The following is a 27115-nucleotide window of genomic DNA, read 5'->3' as shown; positions in this document are numbered from 1 at the left end:
TATCGGATTCGGATATCTTGATTTTAAGTCTAGATATTAGAATCCGATTTTTTTTTAAATACTTTATTTATTGGACATAAACTAAAATAAGGTCCAACAGATTTACAAAGCCCAAACGGACGAAACAAAAAGAAAAGCAGAAAGAACAAGAAAACTCTATTAGAAAAAAGAGAGCCAAATGCCAAGAGGAATTGTGCCATTTGATGAGGATACGTATCGGTTTGTCCTTGAGAGAGGGTCAAGCTTGAGTTTAGTGGTGTCCTGAATATCAGAGATTAACACGGGAGGAGGTCTGACATTGGTAGAGTGCAGTTTTGCATTGCGCTCTGTCCAAATGGAGTACATAGTAGCTTGATAGATAAGTCTAGAAATGAACGTTATGTGGGAATCTGTTGAAGGGCTAGCAAGCCAATCCAGAATAGCATCAAAGGTATGAGGAGGGAGGAGGTTTAGACGATTGATAAAATGATGCCAAACATAAGAGCTGAACGAACACTGGAAGGAAAGGTGCTCCCTGGATTCATCGCAAGAGGCACAAAGAATACAAGAAGCAGGAACGTCAAGCCACCATCGTCTCATTCTGTCTCTAGTTGCCAGACGGTGACGGACGTTGACCGAAGTGAAAAAAGCATGCTTCGGAATGTGATATGAGAACCAAATTTGTCTCAGCCACTGTTCAGTAACTTTTTGTGTGCTCTGCATAGACACAGGATTTCTTTAGCAAAAAAAAAAAAAATAAAAAAATAAAACAAACACAAGAAGATTTGCCTTTTTTTTGGCAACTTCACAAGAAGATTTGCCAAACTCCCATTTTTGTTAAACTTATATGGGCCTAAGTTTAAACTCAAAACTAATATTTGTTTTGGTTCGTAGACCCATTAATATTGGGTCTTAAATAAGACAGAGGAGGATAGGGAGCCCCAGGGCCAGCAGGCTGTTCTGATTTAAACCGACCGGTTACTCGTAAACACCGGTTTTATTTTCTTATATTTTACCACCACCCTGTCAAAAATCTCGGATTCAGAGTCTCTCTCCAGACAAGGAATGAACTTTATCTCTCCCAGAGAAGAAGCGAGACGTTCTCTTCTGTAAATTGATTCTCTCTTTTTTTTTTTTCATCAATGTAAGTTCTCTACTTCAGAATCTTAGAAAACTCATTGTGAACTTTGGAAACTTAGATGCGTGTGGGTGTGAGTTCTTGATTCAGCTCATCAGTGAGTGGGTTCCTCTGGGATTTCTCAAATTTCGATTCTTTTATGGGATTGCAGGGGGATTGTTTTGGAACCACCTTGTCCCAGAAGCGTGGATGGGATTAGCATTGACCCTGAGCCTAACTGGAACTTCAATAGCTTACTCTCTGAAATCGAGTCTGTTGAGAAGAAGCTTAATGTTTTTTCAAAGTTTCCTCAGCCTCTCACTCACACAACCTTACGGTATCTCTCTCTCTCTCTCTCTATATTGAGTTCTGCATTGGTTATGGGTTTGGTTAGTTTAGTATTTAGAAAGTAGAGAAGTGCTTGCTCCTCATGTTTGTTACATCGCCGGTGTTTAACAAAAGGATGGGAAAGAGAGGTGGAGGATTTGTGATGCGTGTATCAGAAGATGAGATGGAGAGTGATTTAGATGAAGATGAAGAAGAAGAAGAACGTAGTCAGATCTGTACGAAAGGGAAACGTTTTGGCTGTGATGAGAGGTGATTACCCACCAACTCTCCCTTGCTATAGCTTGTTTCAAAATGTGAAAGACTTGTTCAGTCTTGTTTAATGGTTCCTTAATTGGTTGGTTCTTGCGCTCGTACAGTGATGATGACTCTGATGAGGAGTATGACTGTGAACCCGAGTCCTTTTTGTTGAGTAAGATGGGTTTGGCTGAGAGTGCCCTATATGAGGTGATCAACGACCACCTAACCGAAGTTAAGGTGAGGCAGAGTATTTGTATTTCTTTTTATTTTTTTGATAAATTGGTATATTTTGTTGAGTGATCTCTTGATAACAGGAAGATGTTAGGAGTCAAGTATCAGTTGTTGAAACGGAAATATTGCAAGAGATTGAAACGTCTCGCTCTGCAATAGCCCGGGTTGAAAAGTATAAAGAAACTAGAAAAGAAGTGGAACGTAAACTTGATCTTCAGTACCAGCGGAAAGTGTAAGCTATTGTTCATAACATGCTGTGATTGTTTTTTTTCTCCTTCCAGTCTCTGCAGATTTTGGAAAACAATGAGTTTTTTCCTTCTTGTTGCTGTGTTATAGTGCTGAAGCACTTGATACTCATCTCACTGCAATCCAACGTGAGCATGAAATCAAATCGCAAATAGAAGAAAGAAAAATAAGGAGCGAGGAAGCTCAGGAGGAAGCCAGGAGGAGAGAAAGAGCACATCAAGAAGAGAAAATACGTCAAGAAAAGGCTCGTGCAGAGGCTGAAGTAATGTCTTTTTTTTATCAGTTGAACTTTATGTTTTATTATCCTTAGCCTACTCAGCTTGCTTGATTTATTTCTCTTTTTGGTTTCTTGTAGATGCAAGCAAAACTGAGAGCTGAAGAAGCAAAGAAAGAAGCCGAGAGAAAAGCAGCTAAAGAAGCAGCTGAAAAGGAAGTAACAGATCGCAAAGCTGCTGAGCAAAGAATTGCGGAAGAGAAGACTGAGAGGGAGAGAAGTTCAGCTGCATCCAATGCTCAAGCTGGGGGTAATAAGCTATTTTCTATTGAATACATTGTTTTTTTTTTCGTTTACATTTGAAAATCGTGATCTCACTTTCGTGTTGTGTAAAATCTTTATTAATCATTCTAGGTAAATCAATCCAAGCTGCAGAAAGTGCTTTGACATTGGAGAACCACAGGTTGAAGAAGCTCGAAGAGTTAGAAGCAACGAACCAGTCGCTAAGATCACAACGTCCAAATGAAGACTTTAGCAGCTTTGAAAAACAAATAACAAGGGCCATAAAGCAAATAAGAGGAACAAAGGATAATGTTAGGTATGATTCATGGTTTCTTCATGTAATCTGTCAGTTCTTTTTTCCCCAGACAAGGGTTAAGATCATCTGTTACATTCGATAGCAGCTTTGCCTTTCATTTTCTCTAGTGGTATATGTCTCTTTTAGCTGTTTCAAATAGACTTGAAGAAGTTTTGTTAAGCTTACCTAGGCGTCTCTTAATCCTTCATTCTATTTAACTTCAGTTATTTCTGCTTTTTTTAATGGTTTTGCAGTAAGAAAAGCAACGAAATTGTCAAAATATTCAGAGACCCTCATTGTCCGGTGTCCATCAGCATTGCAACTTTTGCAAAGAAGGTAACTTAGTATGTCTGGTCTGTTTATGCTAATCAGATGTTGGAATCGACTCAGATTCTTGTACTCTGGTCAAACTGGAGAACAACTCTTGTGATATTTTCATATGTTTGGACTCTTGTGATAAAAAAAATAATCAGGGACTGATGGCGTTAACGTTTGTTGATTCTTTCAGATAGTCTCGGCTAAAGATCATTTTGCAGGCAGCTACGTAATCGTTTACGTCACCTCGCAGGTAGACATCCTAGAATTTTTGTTTGTTGGTTCTGTAGTGAGAACTCTCTTTGATGTTACTGAATATCATATATGCCATTGATGCACACAGTTTCCACAAGCAATGGATATTGTTCTTGCTGAATTCCACAAAGCTTGCAATTACACTGTCCCAAAGCATATTCTTAACTCACAGGTAAACTAATCTTCTTCTAAAATGACTTTGACCATATTGTTAAAAAAAAAAGAACCGTTGATAATATAATCTTCTCTGTAATTATTTCAGTCAGCTTGGGACTCAGACGCATATGAACATTTAGATTCCACAATGAGACTCTACGGTGCACTTGTTCAGGTTTTCTTTTTTGAGTCTTATTCAACTATATTGTCTTGTACATTGCTATTATACATATCAATATGAGTCTTCTTCTTCTATTTTGGTAAATGACAGAACGATATTCGAGGTGGCAATGTTACTAACATTCATGGGATTGAACAAGGATGGGCTTGGCTCGCCCGGTTCCTTAACAAAACCTCAGCCAACAGAGCTACGGCAACAGCTTTAAACGCATTTCTCCAGGTACCAAGAATGTTTTGCGAATTTAAGAAAAAAAAAACATATCTAAATCATAACACTATGGTATATATATTGTTGTTGTGTAGATGGCAGGGTTTGGTCTTCACCAGAGGTACAGATCTCAGTTCTTGAAAGTTGTGAACATTGTGAGAGAGCATTTCCTGCCAAGATTGAAGGCGAGAAAGGACGCATCGAATCTACAGACCATCATAACAGATATCACGGCCTACTTGGATGACCAAATGTATCTCAAGGAGCCTGTAGGAAGATCCATGCAGACGAATACTTTGTCTGCTGAGATTACAGCCGGAGAAGTTAATCAGAGCAACTATCAGCGTTACCAGGGGAACAACTATTACAGAGACTATTAATGATTCATGTATCATTAGTTAGATAAAAAACTTTTGTAATGTCACAATGTCGCACCACTATTTGAAAAAATATCAAACACAAGAAGCTGAATAGTTTGTTTCACTTAGATTCAGTGATGAAGAACAGGAACGAGATCAAGAGCTGTTTTTTTACTGAGAGTGATAATTCCAGTTTCTTCCAAGTCCATGTCCTTAGCCCTTTTACCATGTGGCAATCCCCAATCAAAGAAGTAGAGCAAGTTTACCAGTGCCAGTTCCACAGTGGCCATCCTCATCTCAGGACATATTATCTTACCAGAACCAACCGGTAATAGCTCAAACTCAAGTCCTTTGTAATCTAAGGAACTGTTGGAAAACCTATCAGGATTGAACTCATCAGGATCTGTCCATACTTTCGGGTCGCGTGCGATCCCATAGACATTGATCATGATCAGGGCTTCCTTGGGGATATCATAGCCTTGGATCTTGTCTCGTGATGCGCCACTTGGAGGCAAAACTGGAACGGAAGGATGCAACCTGAATGTCTCTTTAACCACGAGCTTCAAGTAATGAAGCTGGTCTAGATCATCTTCTGTAATCCTCTCCTTCTTGTCCCCAAGTGTTGTCCTAATCTCGTCTTGCACTTGCTTCATAACTCTTGGGTTTCCAATAAGCTCTGCCATCGCCCAGACCAAAGCGGTGACACTTGTATTTACTTGCGCAAGAAACATCTCCTGATACAAACGCTATCATTTGTTATCAAGATCTCAAGATTAACATTAGAGAGGGTTTTAGCCACCGCAGTAAGAGGAATGCTTAGGAAAATTATTTTTTTTTATAATAAAAGATGTTTTCCATAAAAAAAATGACAATATTTTAAGTCGTGGAGTTTTAAAAGGTGTATTCAACTGAGAGTTTAATGTGATTTATATTAAAATGACAAATTCACTGTTATTTTAAACATGAATTTTAAAAATCATTTAAAATCAACTATTATTAAAGTTAACATTTCGTAAAATATTGTGAAATCCACTGTTGTTAAAAATATTTAAATTATGAAGTTTTGAAGTTTTCAGGTGATTTTAGGGTGTTTAGGTGGAATTTATTTGTTAATAAAATTAAAACTCAAATCTCATGGTTTGGTGTGATATTCTATAATAGTTTAACAAAAATCACACAAATTTTTATAACTTATTGAAATCATCTAAAGCCCCAATAAAACTTGAATCACGTCAAATGTTAAATTGAATACACCTTTCGGATGATTTTAAGGTGTTTGCATTGAGTTTCTTAGTTAAAAAAAAATAAAACTCAAATCTTATTATTTTATGTGATATTATAAAGTAATTTAACAAAAATCATATAAATCTCTGCAAGTTATTGAAATCATCTAAAACCCAATTAAAATCAAATCATATCAAATATTAAATTGAATACACGGCCTAAATGAGTATTGTCTTGCTCTTTTAAGTTTCTTTGCTTTTTTTTTTAAAGATGTAACTAAGGTGGAATTCACATTACAGGTTAACTATAAGTTAGAACTTACCGTGATGATTGTTTTGAGATATTCAGTAGTGAGTTTGATGGAGTCTATGTCTTTCTCTTGCTTCCTTATCATATCGATCATCAAGTCGATGATATCCATGTTCTCTAATACCATTTCTCCAGAGTTGAGACGATCATCGAGAATGCTCTCAAAGAAAGTGCGGAGTTCCGAGAAAGCCTTTCTCGATCTCTTACTCGGACCCCAAATCCGGTCAATGAGCCAACCAAATCCATAGGGGAGCATTTCAGGGAAGGAAAAATACTCCGTGATCATATCAAACCTCTTCACAAGTTCTGCGATGCTATCATCATCGATGAACTTGCACTCTTGGAGATTTTGTCCAGATAAGACTCTAAAAGTCATATTAGAGACCAATGTGAAAAGGGTCTTTGTAAGATTCACCGGAGATCGTCTTGCAGCGCATTCGGACAGTTTCTTGACGAACAAGTCAATCTCTCGCTCTCTTATATACCTGAAAGACTGAGTCTTCGTGTTAAGGAGTTTGATCATGGTACGGTACCTTGAAGTTTCCCATTCTTCACGTTCACCAGAAGGCGCGGATCCGGAGTCTTCGCAGTTGTAAGAGAATAGATGAGATCCGACTGTCTCTGGTCGGCTGCAACCTTCATGATATTCCTCTGCTGCTTCTTTAGATGAGATCACGAGGATGTCCATTGACTCCATTCCAAAACGGATAAGCATCACTGGCCCGTACTTTTGACAAAGACCCCGAAAAAGCGAATGAGACTTTTGGTTGAAGCTTTGTAAGACTGCCATGAACGGAATGCACGTTGGCCCCGGTGGAAGATTGTCTTGTCCTGAAGGAAGCTTAGGTTTTAAGAGTTTGGAAAGTTCCAAAAAGAGTAATGAAACTATAAAAATGGGTAAGAAACAGAGGAAACAGAGGAAACTAAGGAAGATTATCATTGTTATGCTCTGTTTTGTCTTTTTCGGTTGGCGGAAACGGAGTTTTGAATATGTGAAATATAAAGACAGGTTCGAATGACTTCTAAACAAAGTCTTAAACAATGTAAAGAAAATCAAATACACATATGATAAGATTAGACTTTTTCTTGGATGATGACAAAACTTCGTGACAAATTCATGTTTTTAGAGGGCAACACGTGACACATTCAAATTAATAAACGACTTTGATCCCAAAGTCGTCGTTTGTTGGTACTTTGACGCCGGCTAACACAACATGTTGTTAGTTAAATCAAATCTCCTGGAATAATGTTTCTTTTGTTTGTTTATAACTGCATAGTTTACTCCACTTTGCACTAAATTATATAGTTGTGTTGAAGATACTTTAAATCTGCAGATAATGATTCCAGTGTATATAGTTACTAAGAACATCTCCAATCCAACCGCATAATTTACCATAAATAGAGTAAATTATACAATTGAAGTAGAGATGCTTTAAGACTCCAAATAAGATTGACATGATATAATAAATAATCATAAATTATTTCTACTATTTCCAATATGAAATATGAAAAATTATTACTTTTTTCCTTATACTTCATTTTTTATATTTATTTTATGATGTAATAGATTTAAATCAATTTCAATCAAATGAAAATGTAATAAAAGAATTGCTCCAATCGCGAAAATATGTAAAGTATTGGATTTTTCGGATTGATTCTAACCTCAACAAGTTAACTCTAAAATATTTGTAATCCAAGTAGATTTACCTCTAATAAAGAGTTTCAATTTTTAAATTTATATAACTAAGCATAAATCCAATAATTTATAGGACCGAATGATTCAAACTAAGGTCCTATTTACATGTTTAATTCAATACATACAAGATTTAGTTCTATTTAATTTGTTTAATTTATTATACAAAATGAACTAAATTTCAGACAACACAGCCAGTAAAAAAGAAAAGTAGCTCAATAGTTGTTTATGTGATGAAGAATTGGAACAAGCTCAAGAGTTGTTTTCTTGCTGATAATGATCGAACCAGTTTCTTCCAAGTCGATGTCTTTCACAGTCTTTCCTTCAGGCAACCCCCAGTTAAAGAAGTAAAGCAAATTCAACAGTCCCAACTCCACAGTGGCGATTCCCATATTCATCCCTGGACAGATTCTCCGGCCAGAACCAAACGGTAAAAGCTCAAAGTTTAATCCCCTGTAATCTATTGAACTGTCTAGAAACCTGTCAGGGTTGAACTCATCAGGGTTTTTCCAGAGTTTTGGATCACGTGCTATCGAGTAAATGTTGATCATCATCTGGGATTTCTTGGGGATATCGTAGCCTTGGATCTTGACTTGAGACATTGTCTCTCTTGGGAGTAAGAGTGGAGCTGCTGGGTGTAACCTGAATGTCTCCTTGACCACGAGTTTGAAGTAGTTAAGGTGGTTTAGATCATCTACTGTAAGACTCTCCCTCTTGTCCCCAAGTGTCGTCCTAATCTCGTCTTGCACTTTCTCCATCACTCTAGGGTTTCGGATCAGCTCAGTCATGGCCCAGATCAACGTGATGACGCTTGTGTTTACTCCCGCAAGAAATATGTCCTAATACAAAACGGAGACATGTTCAGTTTAAATGTTTTCAAGCAGAACCAGTACTAGACATAACTACATGTAACCACTAATTTTTTTTATATACGCAAATGTTAATTAAAAAATTAAATATATTAATCACCTAGTAATTGTTTAATACTATAAATCAGGCCGGCCATGAGATTTATAATATTAAACAATTACTAGGTGATTAATATATATATATATAACAATATTAATTATAAGGAGTGAATCCTATGTTCGCACCAAATCAATTGAAAGTAGGGTTGTATATATGTATTGATCAAATTAATTAAAAGTATATATCTCTTGAATTTGGAGCTCCTCACCAAATCAATTGAAAGTATATATGTATTGATCATTTAGTAATTGTTTCAAGCCTTATGAATTTATGACCGGCTTTGTTTTCAAAAGTTAGAAATCTATACTATTAAAAGTACAGTTTTGAGGTACCAGGGAGCGTCCACATCATCGGAACAAACTTCTTCAGAAAGATGCCACGTGTCACTATTTTTTTTAAAGAATATAATATAAGAAATATTACATTAAAATGTCTATAACGAATTATTACCATTTTATGTTTAAGTTGAATAAATAATTTCGAAAATAAGAATAAAATATATACAATATAAAAATGGTAGTATTCCATTTTTTACATTTAGTTTACATTTTTATTATTTCCAAAAAAATCTAAATGTAATATTTCCCAAAGATGTCACTTGACATTATTAAAAAAATAATAAATATGAAATAGAAAGAAAATGAATAATAACTAAATATAAAATATAAGAAATATAAATATTACATAAACATCTATCGTAATATTAAAATTTGATATAAAATAAATAAAATTAGAATAAGTACATGTACAAGATAAAAAATAAAAAAAATAAGTAAATTTTCAATATAAGAAATAGAAAAACTACATGAAACACATATCTGAAAATATGTAGTAAAATAAATAATAATTAAATTTGAAATATAAGAAATAGAAATATTACTTTAACCATCTATCATAATATTAAAATTTGATATAAAAGCAAAACAATTATAATAAGTAAATATACAATATAAGAAAAAGTAAAAAAAAAGTAAATATACAATATAAAAAATGTAAAAACTACATTACACACCTATCTTAAAAATTTTACGGTTTTACATTTTTATTATTTCCAAATATTTTTATAAGTAAATATACAATATAATAAAAATAAGCATACAATATAAATAAAAAAATAGAATAAGTAAATATAAAATATAAAAATAAAAAATAAGTAAATTAATATACAATTAAGAAAATAGAAATATTACATTAAACATCTATCGTAAATAGAATATTACAATTTGATATAAAATGCCAAACAATTAGAATAAGTAAATACACAATATAAAAATAAAAAATAAATAAATAAACAATATAAGAAATGAAAAAAATAAATTAACATCTATCTGAAAATGTATAGTTGTACACTTTTATTATTTCCAAATATTTTATCATTAGAATAAAAATATAAAAATATAAAAAATGGTAGTATTACATTTTTTACGTTTAGTTTACATTTTTATTATTTCCAAAAAAAATCTAAATGTAATATTTCCCAAAGATGTCACCTGACATTATTAAAAAAATAAATAAATATGAAATATAAAGAAAATGAATAATAACTAAATATAAAATATAAGAAATATAAATATTACATAAACATCTATCGTAATACTAAAATTTGATATAAAATAAATAAAACTAGAATAAGTACATATACAAGATAAAAAATAAAAAATAAGTAAATTTTCAATATAAGAAATAGAAAAACTACATGAAACATATATATCTGAAAATATGTAGTAAAATAAATAATAATTATATATGAAATATAAGAAATAGAAATATTACTTTAACCATCTATCATAATATTAAAATTTGATATAAAAGCAAAACAACTATAATAAGTAAATATACAATATAAGAAAAAGTAAAAAAAAAGAAGTAAATATACAATATAAAAAATGTAAAAACTACATTACACATCTATCTTAAAAATTTTACGGTTTTACATTTTTATTATTTCCAAATATTTTTATAAGTAAATATACAATATAATAAAATAAGCATACAATATAAAGCAAGAAAATTAGAATAAGTAAATATAAAATAAAAATAAAAATAAAAAATAAGTAAGTTAATATACAATTAAGAAATAGAAATATTACATTAAACATCTATCGTAAATAGAATATTACAATTTGATATAAAATGCCAAACAATTAGAATAAGTAAATACACAATATAAAAAAATAAATGATAAATAAATAAACAATATAAGAAATGAAAAAAATAAATTAACATCTATCTGAAAATTTATAGTTGTACACTTTTATTATTTTCAAATATTTTATAAGTAAATAAACATTATAAGAAAAACAAGCATACAATATAAGAAATAGAAATACTACATTAAACATATATCATAATATTATCATTTGATATAAAAGCAAGAAAATTATAATAAGTTTATATACAATATAAGAAAAAAATAAACAATAATTAAATATACAAAATTAAAAATTTACATTAAACTTTTATCGTAAAGAGAAATAGAAATATTACATAAAATATAGTAAAAGTCTCTTCTATACAAAAAAATATGTTTGGATAAGTTCACATTTGTGTTACAAAAAAAGTGTTATAAAAAAGGATAAGTTTACATGCACATAGTGAAGAATCAACTTATATGAAATATTTCTCATATCGCTTCATCACTCATAGTTTGTTCATCTCTAGGCATAAGTGTCTTTTATATTCTCTAGAAAAATGTAAATATGCAAAAAAATATACTCATCATTCAATTTTGCAGTTATAGCGTTTGCAAAGGAAATATAGAGTAGAGACTACATTTTGAAAATAAAATATATTGTTTCCAAACCAGTAAGATAGAGAGAATGGCGAGTGAAAATTGTGGATTTTTTACCATGCACATGACTGTTTTTAGTCTTCTCATTTCAGTTCATCACACAAATGAGCAAGAACCATTCTTTCCTAAGAACAAAAAGAAAATAAATCATAACGAGTTACAATTTTCTAGAATGATGGTAAGTATTATTGAACAATAACGAAAAAACTAAATCTAGATCTATCATAAGCAAACACACCAGCCATAAACACATACAAGCAATGGTAAGACACAACCAAATCTTTCATCATAAACAATTGCAACACAAGGAGTGAGGGACACAACCATCTATCATAAACAAACACATCATCCATAAACACAGCCGCGATTAATATTACAAGTTAAAAAGTATACCATATTGATCTTTAAGATGTACACATAGCAAGATCTTGAAAGTAACAAATAGTGGCTTTGCCAAAACCTAATGAAAAGGATCTCACTGCCACAAACCGGAAATTTAAACACACAAGGATCCAATTTTATAGTTGTACATCAACTGATTCATATAATTATTCTATCTTTAGCTCTACAAAAGAAAAGTCAATGCAGCAATTACGAAAAATAAAGAAAGAAACTGATCACCATAATTGAAAAAGAACATGAACAAGCTTGAGAATGAGAAGAAGGATGAAGGAGAAGAGCAAACTATGCGTTGAAACCGATTCTCTACACCAATATTTCATTACCTTTAAGTCTTTAATTCAATCAGAGAGACCCTTTTTGACACATCTCACAATTCAAAATTTGACTGGATGAAATTGGTGATTTTTTGCGGAAAATTTCAAGAAGCAAGCACATACGAGAAGAGAAAATGATCTGTTATAAAAAACGGTTTTTCAAGTCATCGACTGATTTTCCATGACAAATGAAAATGATGGCAAGCTTAGTTTATGATAATATTATTTTACTTTTTTCATGTGATTGTGTATAAAAGTGAAAAACAAATTCGAAAAACTAAATTAGATTTATATTTAGGATACAACTATTAGTTATATGTTTATTTGTTAAAAATAATCGAAGTGACATACTGTTAGAAACTAAATTAGAACAAACTTTAAAAACATGATTCTATTTTTGATTTGTAATTTTATTTGTAAACTAATAGAAAAATTTGACGTGATAAAAATATAAAATTAATTTACGGGCACGAATCGTTTCCGTCAACGTGGAGATGAGATTAGGATCCTGTTTATGTTTTTGGTTATTGACATTTGGTTTGGTTAGGTTAATGTGGATAAGAGATTGCGATCCGTTTATGTATTTGGTTTTTAATTGACATTTGATTTGATTAATTTTAAAGCCAATTTTTAAAAACAAAATGATAGGAAAAAAAAATTTAGTCAAAAGAAAAAACATATATAATACCAGATGTTCTGATTATATAATATAAAGTTCCGTTGGAAAATATTTATTAGATCCCATAAAAAATAGAAATAAGAGTTCAAATATATACAAAACTTTCAAAGATTAAACTATCACAAAAAAATAAAACAAAAAAGTTCAACTATCACAAAAATGTTTACATCAGTGTAAAATAAAATAATTTAAAACTCAAAAATATTCAAATTCTTTATTATGCATATTATAACTATAAAATATCCATAGATTCACAAAATATATAGTTCAGAATACAATATCCAACGAAATAATTATATACAAAATATTTGAGAAAAAATAATTGTCCCGGGCGTAGCCCGGGTTAACCCCTAGTCAGATTAAAAAGATTTATGTTTAGTTTTTTAGGCTTTAACCTTGAAATTAATTGGGAGTAAGTAGATTTGTTCTAACTTCTTATATACTAGTTCACTAAATCTCCAGCGATGTGAGATTTTTTTCATTAACAACTTACCGAGATGATTCCTTTGAAATGATCTGTGGTGAGCTTGAAAGAGTCCCCATCTCTCTCTTGCTTCTTCATGAGCTCAACCATCACATCGACAACATCAGGGTTGTCTGATACGGTTCTTCCAGGTTGAAGATGATCATCTAAAATGTTCTGGAAGAAAGTGTCGAGTCCGGAGAAAACATTCTTCAGCGCTCTGTTCTGTCCAGAAAATCGGTCGATAAGCCAACCCACTCCAGGGAAAAAATCAGAGAAAGCTATACCCTCGCTGACCAACTCAAACTTGTGAACGAGATCCTCGACGTTGTCCTCGTCCACGAACTCGCACTTGTGAATATCTATCCCAAACGCGAGCCTACACACAATACTAGCAACAAGCGTGAAAAGGGTCTTCTTAAGATTCACAGGGGATTGCGTACGAGCCAAGTCCGTCAGTTTCTTGACCAGCAAGTTATTCTCTTCCTCTCTGATGTAAGTGAAAGACTGAAACTTTTTCATGTTCAGGAGCTCCACAACCACGAGCTTCCTCAACGCTTTCCATTCCTCACCGTAAGGAGCGAATCCGATGTCTTTGAAGTTGTAAGAGACCATTCTTGACGCGACAGTCTCTGGTCGGCTGCAACATTCAAGATCTTGGGTCTTGAGTGCTTCCTCTGCTCCTTCTCTCGATGAGATCACGACCAAGGGAACGTATCCTAAACGGAGAAGCATCATCGGACCGTACGTTTGCGAGAGATTTCGGAAACATGCGTGAGGCAGGCCTTTGAGGTTGTGCAAGTTTCCGATGATCGGAAGCGTCTTGGGGCCTGGAGGAAGTTTCCATTTCGAGGTTTTGAGCTTTTTCGATATGATGAAAAAGGAAACTGAGAAGATAGGTAAAAGATAAAAGAAGTAGAGGAAGGTTGACATTGTTTTTGTTTCTTTCTTTCTGTGTGTTTGGGATGAAGAGCTGAGCTTAGATAAAGCTAGAGACTATATAGACAATTATTTGAGTTTCTTTTAACTCTGTAGTTGCGCTGGAAAACGTGTTATATGATTTGTATAATCATTTGATGATTTCCACACGGCTGCTTTTACATAAATCAATGGTTGTACGGTCTCTAATAAATACGTCAATGACTAATAGAGACAAATGTATCCATGCGTTTCAATCCAACTCCAACCGCTCCAAAGTCTTACTAATATTTAATTATTTATTGCAGTTGGATTATAAAATCAAAAACATTTCAATCTTAAATTTTTTTTTGTCGTTGATAACAGTATTTTAATATCACTTGCTTCTAAAAAAGTTAGTAATTTAATCTCTATTCCTTTGGATAGGATGTGACATATCATTGCCAAAAATAGATTTAAGTAAAAAATTAAATGATAACAGAAGAATTTGATGAAAAATAGCGAAATAAAGTTATATATTAGAATAACTGCAATTATATAGTAACATAATATCTAAAAATCATTTTACAGAATAAAAAACCATTAATAAATTCTTATTTTATAAATGAAAATATTTTTCATATTTTTTACTAAACATAATTATCATAGAAATTAAATAGAATACAAAGATTAAATATTAATTATTTATTCTTTATAATAAATTTATAAATAACAAGCTAGTGTAATATGAGATGATAAAATCACTAAAGTCATGTGATATACAAAATTTATGAATATTTCACAAATAGTGTTATTTTAATGAATGTAACATGAAATATATTAATGATCTATTACATGATATATATAGCAAATTTCAAGAATGTCTCACCTTTGGAACCTATCCGATAATATTTTATATCGTACGGATGGCGGAATATTGTTTTCGTTATATCTCTGGTAAACAAAGGACTAATCAAAAGGATAAGACCATGATCATTAATTTCAGTATGGAATGATTCATGGTTCCAAACCACTCATCCGAAACCGGCAAATAAAAACTAACAACACAATGATACTGACCTTACAGTGGACACTCTTATAGACCCTGTTTCATGAACTTGAAACTTGCATGCAATTTGGGTTTTGGTGGATTCCCAAAATATGAAAATCATAGAAAATATGCCACTGAGCAAGGTCCAAATGGTACATTGGAATGGATGGTATTTTACAAAGAATGGGAGATATACAGTCAAATCATGATATCAACTTGAGAGGATTTATCCAGACAAGAAGAAACCACCGGATTTATTCGGACCCACGATTGATTTGTTAAAAGCTTATTGTTGGAAAGTTTCCGATGATTGGAAGCGTCTTGGGGTCTGGAGGAAGTTTCCATTTCGAGGGTTTGAGTTTTTTGGATATGATGATAAAGGAAACTGAGAAGATAGGTAAAAGATAAAAGAAGTCGAGGAAGATTGACATTGTTTTTGTTTCTTTCTCGGGGCTGGGCTCAATGGTATCATGGGCTCTAGGGCAAAAAAAAATTGTTTTCCTTAACTAATATTTTTCTTTTAAAAATCTGATAGATATTTGTGTTTTCTTTTTAAATGTCAGAAATATTTTTAAAAACTGTGATAAAACAAAAATAATTTCATATAAAAAATTTTGGACCCCTTTTTATTTTTAATATAAAAATATATACAATTTTTAAAAAAATTAAACCCTTATCTACTAATAAACAGGGGATAACGGTATCCCCTATCTATCTAAGCCGGCACTGTTCTTTCTTTCTTGGGATGAATAGCTGACCTTAGATAAAACTAGGTTATATAGACAATTATTTGAGTTTCTTTTTTTAACTCTATAGTGGCCTCGGACAACGTGTTATATGATTTCAATAATCATTTGATGATTTCCACACGGTAATTTTTGCCTAAATCAAGTTTTGTATGGATTCATATACATACGCCAATGATTAAGAGAGACAATGTATCCGTCCGATTTAATCCAACTCCAACCGCTCCAAAGTCTTACTATTATTTATTGCAGTTGGATAATAAAATCAAAAACACTTCGATCTTTAATTCTTTTGTTTTTTTTTGAAACTGAATCTTTAATTCTTTTGTTGTAGTAGTTTTTTTGTAACCTTTTTGTTGTAGTAGTTGATAAGAGTATTTTAATATCACTTGCTTCTAAAAAGTTAGTAATTTAGTCCATATTCTCTGGATAGGATGTCACATGTAATTTTTATACGTACCCACATGTATCACAAGAAATGTAGCGTATTGATAAAATTTAAAAGTGAAAATAAATATTATATATGAGAACAGCTGCAAATTATATAATACTCTCTCCATTTCAGTATATTCAAAATGATATTTTAAGTTTCTATACACTTTTGTCAGGTAATAAAGGTAATTATAAAATTTTACAAATTAATTATGTTTGTTAAACTTTGACGGGATAAAAACAATTAACTACAAATAATGTATTTATAATTAATTTAATACGCTTTTATATATGCAAAAATTTCAAAACATACATCTTTATAAAACAGAAGAAATATAATATTTAAAAATTATTTTACTGATTCAATAAAAGAACCAATAATAAATTTTTATTTTATAAATAAAAATATGTTACATGTAGTTTTACCAAGCATAGTTATCCTAGAAATTAGCGTAATATAACAAACTAGCATAATATGAGATGTATAAAATAATTATTTTTAAAATAATTATTTTAAATACGTTAAGCAAGAACGGATCCACGTTATGAGTAGTGGATTCACTTGACACCAAAAGTATCTTATAAATTAGTTTTGCAAACTGTAACTGTAAATTCTCTCTCGTGCGGTTGGTTAGAAAGTTTATCTATGAACCCACAACTAACGGGTTCAAATCCCATGTGACCCCTATTTTTGATATTTTGACAAGATTGTACTGACATTATGAACCCACAAAAAAATTCGCCCCTGACATTAAGTTATGGTTTAGTTACGCTTTCCTGAGACTTGCTATTTGAGATTTAGATTCGATCGGAGATTCACTTTGAATCCGATCTGAGATCCACTTCAAAGGATCCAAATTTGTATATTAAAATTTATGATTCATGCTTCTCAAAGGATTCGACATATTTTTGTATAGGTATATATGTAAGAGAAAAAGGTAAAAATTTTAGTAAGTTTGGAAATTAAAACTTATGATCCATCAAAATCGAATCCATATTCGAATATCTTAATTTTTAAGTTTGGATGTCAAAATTCAGAATCATATTTTTTAGATATCTTAAATTTTAAATTTTATAAATTTGTATACTTATATATATTAATATTATATAAATAATTAATATATAAATATTTTAATATTAAAAAAATATTTTTAAAAATATTTTTATGAATAATATAATATGTAGACATATATTCAAAATTCGGATATACGAAAACCACATATCCAAGTATGCATATCAGTCTCACCCCTAATTTCATCCATTTTATATTTGACATTTTATTTCTATCACATAACTTATGTACATATATTATAAAATCTTAAAATTTGTGTATAATAAAAAGCTTAATAAATATATGAGATATATTAAATGATTTTAAAATAATAAAAAAGTAAAAGGAAAATATAATTATTAGATAAATATTTTATACATATTACTATATTGTTAAAAAAAAAATTTCATGATGTTAAAAAAAAGATGCATTTTTCTTGAATACTCAATTATTACAATCGATTTTCATGAATTTTCCAATGGCATATAACCAATAAAAATATTATTTTACTAAAAGAAAATATTTAATATAGACAATTAAGACCGCTTTTATTTTTGAAACGCTTTTTTGAAGATGGAATCGTAACCATTTCGGAACATATAAATACTAAACGATATCGCTTCACACCAAAAGTTACCACTATCGATCACTCCGGCCGATCTAATCCGCCGGCGACTCAAACTCAATCCACGGTGAGTTTTTCAAAAATCAATTGTCTTTCGTTTCGTTTGTAACCTCAAGTCTTCTGATCTATTAGAGAAACTCTCCAACGCCTAGGATTCAATCAAAGATCTCTCTCTCTTTTTTTTTTTATTTAAAATGCTGTTTGTTGATGCTGTTAGGGTTTCGTCCAGTCATGTCTGGGCTCGATAGGATCAGCGAGTTGCCAGAACCATTGCTTACTCAAATACTCTCATACCTTCCGACAAAACAATCGGTGCAGACAAGTGTTTTGTCTAAGAGATGGGAGAATCTGTATCTAAGCGTTCCGGTTCTTGACTTAAACTGCTCTGTATTTGGTTTTGACTCAAGCTGCTATGAATTTCCTTACGAAGCCGATGAAGTGCTCTTGAGCTTCTTAAACTTCATTGAAAGACTCCTCGAGTTTAGCCCTGAGTTGAGTCTGTTAAAAGTGAAGGTTAAGTGCAGGACCACGGCGATAGACGGGTTCATGGACCGTCTCGCTACAGTGATCGACCGAGGGACACAGTATCTAGATGTTGAGAGCAGTACAGATTATTACGAGGACTCTTTTGGTGTTACCTTACCTGGTGTAGACTTCGTGCCTATGAATCTCTTCACGAGCAGGACGTTGGTTTACTTAAAGCTCTCCTCTTCTGGTCTTGATGATCCTGGTCTTGTTTCCATGCCTCGTCTTAAATTCATGCATCTGGAAGAAATTAAATGGCGTGTGCATCTTGAGAAGCTTCTCTCAGGGTGCCCTGTTCTTGAGGAGCTGACCTTGTTGAGGGATATGGAGGATGAGTTTGCACGTGGGAATGATGAATTTGGGGTTATGCGTGTGAGGTCACGGAGCTTGAAGAGGTTTCGTGTGCTTAAGCACAGATGGGATTGCAGTCCGGAAGTGAGATGCACGCTTGAGATTGATGCTCCGGGGCTAGAGTATATGAGTCTAGGTGAAGATCAGTTTGATAGCATCGTGGTTAAGAACCTGTCTTCTTTGTTAAAGGTTGAGCTTGATATCAAGTTTGTTGTCAACTTTGGCGAGTTTTTTGATCCGTGGGATGCATCAAAGAGAAGTGAGATTCGTGATTTTCTCAAGGGGGTATCGAGTGTAAGACATATGATCATCTCTGAGAAAACAGTAAAGGTATATGTATTCATTCAACAACTCATTTACTTTTGTCTTATTGGAAACATCGTATTATATATCCTTTTCTTCGTGCTGCCAGGCCCTTGATCTTTACTCCAAAGTAGGAATGATTCCTCAATTCAACAACTTATCCCGTTTAGAAGCCGTGTTCCCTAGCGAGTTGTTGCAGTTTCTGCCGGCCTTGCTTGAGTGTTGCCCAAATCTGAACAACCTAGTCTTGGTAAAACCATTATTATCCGTACTAACTGTGGTTTTATGGATGTGTACTATTGAAAGCTCATCCTTTTTGTGTTTGTTTGCAGAAGGTTGTTCATTCAGAAGTGATGGAGGAGGGACTGGAACTCACAGATGTGCCAAGGTGTGTCTCATCGACTCTTGAGTGTGTTGAGATTAAAGATAAGTTTGAATGGGAGGAAGGGAAGATGAAGGTAGCCAGTTACTTTCTTGAAAACTCAGCAGTACTGAAGAAACTCATTCTGAGCTCCACTGCTTATAATCAGAACATTTACGATAAGGTTAATCAACTCACAAAACGTTCTCCAGGATGTCAAATTATCCATGAGTGAGTTCATTATCAGTGGTTGAGTCTTTTTTTTTGTTCTGGTTGGATTCCTTTGACCATTGTTTTTTCTTTTCCTTGACCATTGTTGTTGAATCTTCCTTTCCTTTTTCCTTTTTTTTCAAAGGTCACAATCTCTATTTCTTGGATAAGTTATGATCTTGGATTTTCTTAAAATTTTAGTTTGGTATGAATTTATATGTTTACTCCTATAAATATCAAAGAAAATTAAGTATTAGGTTTAGTTATCTAATTTTTTCACCTGGATATCTAATATTTAAAAGTAAACGAAAAATCACTGAAACTAAACATTTTTAACTCAAAATTTACTATTTAATATTTAAATGTTATTAAAATTAAATTTAACAGGTAGTAGTTAACTACTTATAAACTATATCCTATATTTTATCTATTCTTTTTAAATGAGAAATTATTAAATGGATTTTGCACCTTGTCCATGAATTTTTCAAATTAATTGCTATATTTTGATTGGATGATCATTTTTATTTTTTATTTCTTTAATTTGATTCCAAAAAGAAAAAAAAATAAACCATGAACATACAATTATTATTCTGAAACGCACCTTGAGAATGGAATCTGAACCCAATCCTTTTTTTTTCATCAGCGTAAAAACACACACTCTCATCCGGTCTCTAAAAACAATGCCGGTAACTCTGCATCCATGTGAACAACAAAAGACGGTTGTGTCCTGACACTCCGTGCTAGTCGATCCGCCTGCATATTCTGTTGTCTTGGTACATGAAAAATCTCTGAGTTGATGAAGCCGTCTTTGAGGATTTTTATATCTTCCAAATAACTTGCAAAAGCTGACCATTCTTCTGATTCCGAAACCATCTTTATCAATTGGGAACAATCCGTTGCAAACGTAACCTTGAAGTGACGCAAATTTCTCATACTTTCCATTGTCCATATCAGAGCCTCTACTTCCGAATGAAAGGGAGAGAGACTCGCTCTAATATTCCGTGCTCCCATCAAACTGTCAAAACCTTCTAAAATACTATATTAACCTTGGCCCGAGAATCTGTCTTTATCTTTCCATGAACCATCTGTGAAACACCAATGGTCTGGAATTGCCGTTTGTGGTGCTACCTCAGATTGTCGTACCAGAATCTATGTATCTGCATTTTGTGCATCAATCCATAGTGTTAATTCTGTCTCTGTCAATTTCAAAGTATCTCTCCGATCAACATCTAAATTACTGAAAATCTTGTTATTTTTTCCTTTCCAAATGTACCATAGAAATCCAAGCATACTGATGAGTTTCCATCTTCGGATCAATTCTCCAAAATAAATAATCCATATTTGTAAAAAAAACCTTGATAGGGAAAAATAGCTGGACTGGAGGGGATCTGTGAAAGAGTCCATACCTAGCGCGTTGGTGGACACTAAAAAAACACATGATTTATGGATTCTTTGGAAGCGCCGCACCTATCACAACATATGTCACCTCTTATCCCTTTCGCTTGCAAATTCTTTTTAATTGTTATGCACCCTAATACCAATTGCCATAGGAAATGTTTGAGTTTTGATGGACATCTCACTTTCCAGCAAAATGATTTCAAAGTATCAAAGGTCCAATTGCCATAGAAAATGTTTGGACCTAGAGCTGAACCCACTCCTTAAAATACTATTATTACAATCAACTTTTCTAGTGGCATTTAACATGAAAATATATAGTATAACCAATAGAAGTTGCACAAAAAAAAAAAGTATAACCAATAGAATAAGAATATGATAGACAGACAATAAAGACGATATTCGTTTTTGAAATGCTCTCATGCGATCTCTCCAACCGATACAATCCTCCGGCGACTCAAACCCAGTCCACGGTGAGTTTATTATTGAGTCTTTCGTTGGGTGATTGAATAGAGAAGCTCTACGCCTATGATTCAATTAAAGATGTCATTTTTATACTGTTTATTGCTTGTTGATGCTGTTAGGGTTTCGTCTCGTGATGTCTGGGATCGATAGGATCAGCGAATTGCCAGAATCTCTTTTAACTAAAATACTTTCATACGTTCCGACGAAACAATCGGTTCAGACAAGTGTTTTGTCTAAGATATGGAAGAATATGTATCTAAGCGTTCCCGTTCTTGACTTTAACTGCTCTGTTATTCCTGATGAAGTGATCTTAAGCTTCTTTGACAAGCTTCTCGAGTTTAGCCCTGAGTCAAGTCTGTTTAACCTTAAGGTTAAGTGTAGAGACACGATGATGGACGGATTCAAGGACCGGATCGGTACAATGATTAACCGGGGGACACAACATCTCAATGTCGAGAGCAGTATCTATTATTATGAGGACGACAATAGTCTCTATCCTATTGTTGACATGATGCCTAAGAATCTCCTCACGAGCAAGACATTGGTTTTACTTAAAGCTCTCCTCTTCTGGTCTTATGGACCCCTTTTTCATGTCTTGTATTAAATCCATGCATCTTGAAGAAATTAATTGGCGTGTGCATCTGGAGAAGCTTCTCTCAGGGTGTCCTGTTCTTGAGGACCTGACCTTGTTGAGAAATCTGGATGATGATTATGCAATTGGGAATGATGAATTTAAGGTTATGCGTGTGAGGTCTCGGAGCTTGAAGAGGTTTAGTGTGCTGCTTAGGAAGGTAATGGATTATAGGCCGAGAGTTGAGATTGATGCTCCAGTGCTAGAGCATATGAGTCTCGGAGAAGATCAGTTTGATAGTATTGTGGTAAAGAACCTGACTTCTTTGTTAATGGCTGAGCTTGATATCAAATTTTTTGTGGAGTTTGGCGTGCTTTTCAATACTTGGAACGCATCAAAGAGCAATGATATCTGTGATTTTCTTAATAGGATATCTGAGTGTTAGGCATATGATCATCTTTGCCATAACAGTGCTGGCCTTTGGACATTACTCAAAAGCAGGAGTTATGATTCCAAAGTTCAACAACTTGTCCCGTTTAGAAGCCGTGTTCCATAGAAAGTCCTTGCAGTTTTTCCCAGCCTTGCCTGAGTGTTGCCCGAATCTGAAACACCTCGTCTTGGTAAAACCATTATTGTCCTTATGTTTTTTATGGATATGTATTATTTGAAAACTAAGCTTTTTTTTTGTGTGTGTGTGTTTGCAGAAAGTTGTTCATCCAGAGGAGATGGAAGAGAAATTGAACTCACAGATGTGCTACTGTGTGTGTCATCGACTCTTGAGTGTGTTGAGATACAAGAAAAACTTGAATTGAAGGAAGGGAAGATGAAAGTAGCCAGCTACTTTCTTGGAAACTCAGCAGTACTGAAGAAGTTCATTATGAGCCCCATAGCTTATGATACTCAAAATGTTCTGGAATCAGAAATATGGGAGAAACTTAATAAACTGACAAAACGTTCTCCAAGATGTGAAGTTATCATCCGAGCCATGGAGGAAGATTAACGTTATCATTTGATGGATCTTCTTCTTAGTTCTTTCGTAGTGAGTATAACTGCAATCTTCTTTTTTTTTTTTTTTCAAAAAGTCACAATCTCAGTTTCTTTGATATTTTTTAGATATATGATGATCTTGCATTCTTCTAAGTTTTGTTTATACATTTAAATTTCCAAATATTTTAAGTAGTATTGGGTTCAATTTTTGTTGTTTTTATCTGAATATGTCAAATTTTATGTAAAAATCAAAATAATTGAAACTAAATCATTTTAAACTCCAAAAAGTAATATTTTAAATTTCAAATGTTATAATAAAGATTAAAGTTTACAAATTGAAATTAACTACAACTAAACTATAAAAGAATAATAATAATTTACAGATTATTTTATTTCTAACTCTCATTAATTGGGTATGAAAAGATTACACCAACTAAAAGCTATTCAAATTCGGATTGGTTAATTATGGTTTGGTTTGGTCTACAAAGACCATTCATAGGCACGCCAATAGCACACAGTCGACGTGTTAATTTGCTACTGCATATTTATTTTCGTCTCTTACTTTGTTCCTCTCCACTCTGCAACAAGCTCCCCAAGGATACTCCCTCACTCGTCGCCATTCTCTTGATCGCTCTCTAAAGGTTTCTCCTCCACTCGCTTGTTTCGCTCACAACTACGCCTTAAATAGTATCTGCACAAATTTGTTCTTTCTGAAATTGTCGAATTTCGTTTCGTTGCTTTACGTTATGTCTCTCTCTCTCTCTCTTTCTTCGTGTTTTAAAGCTTTGTAGAAGACTAAAGACTTCAACTTTTTCCTGATCTTCCTTTAGTTAGCGAAATGCTGTTCGATTTTGAGTTAGGGTTTTAAATGGGTTTTGTGCTCTGTAGCTCCTTCTCACTAAAGTTGCTGTCTTTTTGATCTCCTCTGCTCTGATCTTTCCAAAGATGTAAACTTTTTAGTAGGTTACATGTTTAGGTTCAGTGATTAGTCACAAACAGAACCATTTTTCCTTGGCTTCTTAACTAACCGTGTAAATTGTACATGTTTTTCTGGTTGCAGCAATGTATTCAAGAAGAGAGCTGGATGATCTGGAGTACAGATACTACTCTGAAATGAAAGATGGCTCTCGCAAGGTCAAGATCTCTGACTCTCTCTTCCGGTGTCCCTTCTGCTACATTGACCGCAAGCGTGACTACACCTTTGACGACTTGCTCCGTCATGCTTCTTACAACATTACCGCCTCTAGTTCCCGCACTAAGGATGGCCGAGAAGTAGCTAGACATCTCGCACTTGAGAGGTACATGAAGAAGTATCTCCGCCCTCTCGAAACACCACATGGTACAGAGGAGTTAACTCGAAACTGGATAGCTGCTTCATCAAGTTCTGCTCCAGGGGAACTGAGTAGCAGCATTGTCAAATCCACTTCACCACGTTGTTTCGCTGAAGCTGAACCTAAGTCTATCTCAGGAGGAGATGTTTCTGGACCAAACGGTGATGAAAGACCGGTTCCTTCCAAGAGAGCTTGCCTCAATGCTGGTGCTAAAGAGGGAGAAGAACCTGCCCAACAGATTGTTGCTCCAAGATATCCTCAGAGGCGTGATCATTTGGCTGCTGGTAACGACGATGTGATGTTTGTGCATCCATGGAAAGGGATCTTGGCCAACATCAGTAGAAGTTTTAATGAGAAAACAGGCAAGTTCGCTGGGGAGAGTGGAAGCAAAATAAGAGAAGAACTGATTAGCAAAGGGTTCAATCCCCACAAAGTCGAGCCGCTGTGGAACGGCAGAGTCGGTTTCACTGGATTTGCGCTTGTCTACTTCGGTAGAGACTGGGACGCTTTCAGGAACGCAACCATGTTTGAGAATCATTTCGAGGTGAATCAGTGTGGGAAGAGAGACTATGATGCTGCACGGGATCGTGGTGATGAACTGTATGGTTGGATAGCAAAAAGGGAGGACTACTACTCGAGAACCGTTGTTGGTGAGCACCTGAAGAAGCAGGGTGACTTGGTGACTGTTTCTGGTAAAGAGGCAGCAGAACAGAGAAAGGCAATGTCGCTTGTCTCCAACTTGGAAACCACACTGGAGACCAAAAGCACTAACCTTGAAGAAATAGAGAGCAAGTACAAAGAAACCAGTACTGCGCTTCAGAGAAGTATGAGGGAGAAGGATGAAATGATCAACGCACATAATGAAAGTATGTTTTCTTTTCTCTTACTGATATGTTTACCTGTTTGAGGGTGTGCTTGTTGGGTTTAGCAATCCGAAACTTATTTGTTTTGACTTTTTCAAATGTTGTAGAAATGAGTAGTATGCAGAAAAAGGCGCGTGATTATTTGGCGAGTGTCTACAATGAACATGAAAAGGCAGCTCAGCATCTGGAAGCTCAAAGGAAAGAGTTTGAAGAGAGGGAGAGATATCTTGATAAATGTCAGTCACTGAACAAAACTGAGCTACGAAAGCTTAAGTGGCAAAAGCAGAAGGTAATAGTTCAACATCATTTTGTACTATTACCTTCTTTTTTTGATAAAAGTTTGTGTTGCAATGATTCGTGAAATATTTTAAATTGAATTTGTCAGAACTTAATGGCTACTGAAGAGCAAAACAAAGCTGATGAAGAAATGACGAGATTGGCAAAACAGCAACAGGTAGGGTTTTGAAGAGGGCTAATAATGTTTGTGTTTGATTTTTGGTCATACTTATGAAGCAAGCTTGACTGTGGTTGGTTTTTATTACAGAGGGAGAAAGATGAGTTACGTGAGAGAGTCAAAAATCTGGAGAAGAAACTAGATGATGAACTGGCACTGGAGCTGGAGATAGAGAGAATGAGGGGTGGACTGCAGGTGATGGGACACATGGAAGATCCTGATATGAAGGAAGAGATTGAAAAGACTAAAGAAAAACTCAAGGAGAAGGAAGAGGAGTCTGAATTCCAAGAGTCACTCTATCAAACTCTTGTTGTCAAACATGGCTACACCAACGATGAGCTTCAGGATGCTCGCAAGGCTTTGATCAAAGTAAGCAATTCTCAGCCTCTCTCTCTCTCTGTGTGTCTTTCTTCCTCTAAGGGTTATAGATAGTGTAAGTGTTTTGCCATTTGATGTTATGATACTAACCATGTCTCTAAGCTATGCGCAGTCAATGCAAGAGTTGGGAGTACGTGGTCAGATCTCAGTGAAGAGAATGGGAGCTTTGGATGAGAAACCATTCCAGAAACTAGCTAAAGAGAGATATCCAGCAGAAGAGGCTGATGTAGAAGCTGCAAAGCTTTGTTCCTTATGGGACGACCACTTGAGAGACTCGGCTTGGCATCCGATTAAGGTCATCCAGATAGACGGAATCCACAAGGTAACAACAACAAATACAATTCAATACACCTCTTCTTTTCTTCTTCTCTCTCTCTCTCTCTCTCTCTCTTAAAAAATGCTGTATACAAAATTTTGGCAGGAGGTGCTGAATGAGGAAGATGAGAAGCTGAAGGAACTGAAGAAAGAGCTGGGTGATGAAGTGTTTGAAGCAGTGACACAAGCGCTCATGGAGAGGAACGAGTATAATGGAAGTGGGAGGTACATAGTGCCTGAGCTTTGGAACTTCAAAGAAGGAAGAAAGGCGACTCTCAAGGAAGGTGTGGTTTATCTGATGAATTTGTGGAAGCACCTGAAGCCAAAACCCAAGCGTAAGTAACAAGCAGCTGAAAAAGAAACTGAAACCGAGGTTGTTGCTAATAAGTTGATACTCCTATTAAGACTGAGTTTTTATGATTATTTACCCCCACAAGACAAGAGTAGAGAGACAGTTATTAAGGTGAGATCCTGGACGCAGATACGTTTAATATTAATGATGCTTGGTTTATTACTTCATTCCCCTGAATTACATCTA

The 27115-nt window shown here is 33.9% G+C and overlaps 5 protein-coding genes and 1 pseudogene across 5 annotated transcripts; 4 read left to right on the top strand and 2 right to left on the bottom strand.

The window, feature by feature from the left end:
• Positions 1-1004: 1004 nt before the first annotated feature.
• Positions 1005-4546, top strand: LOC108831857 (mRNA export factor GLE1). The gene is made up of 14 exons (XM_018605366.2): positions 1005-1123; positions 1269-1433; positions 1559-1693; positions 1801-1918; positions 1996-2144; positions 2249-2420; positions 2514-2682; positions 2787-2970; positions 3204-3285; positions 3458-3517; positions 3608-3691; positions 3782-3850; positions 3947-4075; positions 4159-4546. Coding segments are annotated over exons 1-14 (1803 nt in total). The 5' UTR covers positions 1005-1121; the 3' UTR covers positions 4444-4546.
• A 7-nt stretch (positions 4547-4553) lies between these two features.
• Positions 4554-6895, bottom strand: LOC108831858 (cytochrome P450 71B7-like). Its single transcript, XM_018605367.2, has 2 exons — positions 5969-6895; positions 4554-5156 (listed from the first exon to the last, which is right to left on the bottom strand). Exons 1-2 carry the CDS (start codon positions 6893-6895, stop codon positions 4554-4556), a joined length of 1530 nt encoding a protein of 509 aa, XP_018460869.1.
• Positions 6896-7681: 786 nt separating this feature from the next.
• LOC108831863 (cytochrome P450 71B7-like) lies at positions 7682-14242 on the bottom strand. The gene is made up of 2 exons (XM_056988180.1): positions 13297-14242; positions 7682-8487 (listed from the first exon to the last, which is right to left on the bottom strand). Exons 1-2 carry the CDS (start codon positions 14197-14199, stop codon positions 7864-7866), a joined length of 1527 nt encoding a protein of 508 aa, XP_056844160.1. The 5' UTR covers positions 14200-14242; the 3' UTR covers positions 7682-7863.
• Positions 14243-18021: 3779 nt separating this feature from the next.
• On the top strand, positions 18022-20071 carry LOC108831862 (F-box/FBD/LRR-repeat protein At1g13780-like). Its single transcript, XM_018605371.2, has 4 exons — positions 18022-18135; positions 18286-19274; positions 19357-19497; positions 19580-20071. Exons 2-4 carry the CDS (start codon positions 18300-18302, stop codon positions 19841-19843), a joined length of 1380 nt encoding a protein of 459 aa, XP_018460873.1. The 5' UTR covers positions 18022-18135; positions 18286-18299; the 3' UTR covers positions 19844-20071.
• A 1504-nt stretch (positions 20072-21575) lies between these two features.
• On the top strand, positions 21576-23443 carry LOC108831861 (F-box/FBD/LRR-repeat protein At1g13780-like; annotated as a pseudogene).
• A 287-nt stretch (positions 23444-23730) lies between these two features.
• Positions 23731-27096, top strand: LOC108831859 (factor of DNA methylation 4). The gene is made up of 7 exons (XM_018605368.2): positions 23731-23877; positions 24297-25433; positions 25538-25719; positions 25816-25884; positions 25975-26253; positions 26375-26584; positions 26684-27096. Exons 2-7 carry the CDS (start codon positions 24299-24301, stop codon positions 26918-26920), a joined length of 2112 nt encoding a protein of 703 aa, XP_018460870.1. The 5' UTR covers positions 23731-23877; positions 24297-24298; the 3' UTR covers positions 26921-27096.
• Positions 27097-27115: the final 19 nt, after the last annotated feature.

The sequence above is a fragment of the Raphanus sativus genome, chromosome 6 (genome assembly GCF_000801105.2).
Source record: "Raphanus sativus cultivar WK10039 chromosome 6, ASM80110v3, whole genome shotgun sequence".
NCBI classification, from domain to species: Eukaryota; Viridiplantae; Streptophyta; class Magnoliopsida; order Brassicales; family Brassicaceae; genus Raphanus; species Raphanus sativus.
The sequence above is the reverse complement of the archived record's forward strand: the minus strand, read 5'-3'. Positions and strand labels throughout refer to the sequence as shown.

What these genes read in the sequence shown, in the direction of transcription:
- LOC108831863 (XM_056988180.1), bottom strand. Translation starts at nt 14,199, where the DNA reads ATGTCAACCTTCCTCTACTTCTTTTATCTTTTACCTATCTTCTCAGTT. An exon ending in ATTTCAAAGGAATCATCTCG is followed by an intron (nt 8,488 to 13,296) that starts GTAAGTTGTTAA and finishes GTTTTGTATTAG; the next exon opens with GACATATTTCTTGCGGGAGT.
- LOC108831857 (XM_018605366.2), top strand. An exon ending in CTCACTCACACAACCTTACG is followed by an intron (nt 1,434 to 1,558) that starts GTATCTCTCTCT and finishes GTTTAACAAAAG; the next exon opens with GATGGGAAAGAGAGGTGGAG. An exon ending in TTGCAACTTTTGCAAAGAAG is followed by an intron (nt 3,286 to 3,457) that starts GTAACTTAGTAT and finishes TGATTCTTTCAG; the next exon opens with ATAGTCTCGGCTAAAGATCA.
- LOC108831859 (XM_018605368.2), top strand. Translation starts at nt 24,299, where the DNA reads ATGTATTCAAGAAGAGAGCTGGATGATCTGGAGTACAGATACTACTCT. An exon ending in GATCAACGCACATAATGAAA is followed by an intron (nt 25,434 to 25,537) that starts GTATGTTTTCTT and finishes CAAATGTTGTAG; the next exon opens with AAATGAGTAGTATGCAGAAA. An exon ending in GATTGGCAAAACAGCAACAG is followed by an intron (nt 25,885 to 25,974) that starts GTAGGGTTTTGA and finishes TTTTTATTACAG; the next exon opens with AGGGAGAAAGATGAGTTACG.
- LOC108831858 (XM_018605367.2), bottom strand. Translation starts at nt 6,895, where the DNA reads ATGATAATCTTCCTTAGTTTCCTCTGTTTCCTCTGTTTCTTACCCATT. An exon ending in ATCTCAAAACAATCATCACG is followed by an intron (nt 5,157 to 5,968) that starts GTAAGTTCTAAC and finishes CGTTTGTATCAG; the next exon opens with GAGATGTTTCTTGCGCAAGT.
- LOC108831862 (XM_018605371.2), top strand. Translation starts at nt 18,300, where the DNA reads ATGTCTGGGCTCGATAGGATCAGCGAGTTGCCAGAACCATTGCTTACT. An exon ending in TCTCTGAGAAAACAGTAAAG is followed by an intron (nt 19,275 to 19,356) that starts GTATATGTATTC and finishes TCGTGCTGCCAG; the next exon opens with GCCCTTGATCTTTACTCCAA. An exon ending in ATCTGAACAACCTAGTCTTG is followed by an intron (nt 19,498 to 19,579) that starts GTAAAACCATTA and finishes GTTTGTTTGCAG; the next exon opens with AAGGTTGTTCATTCAGAAGT.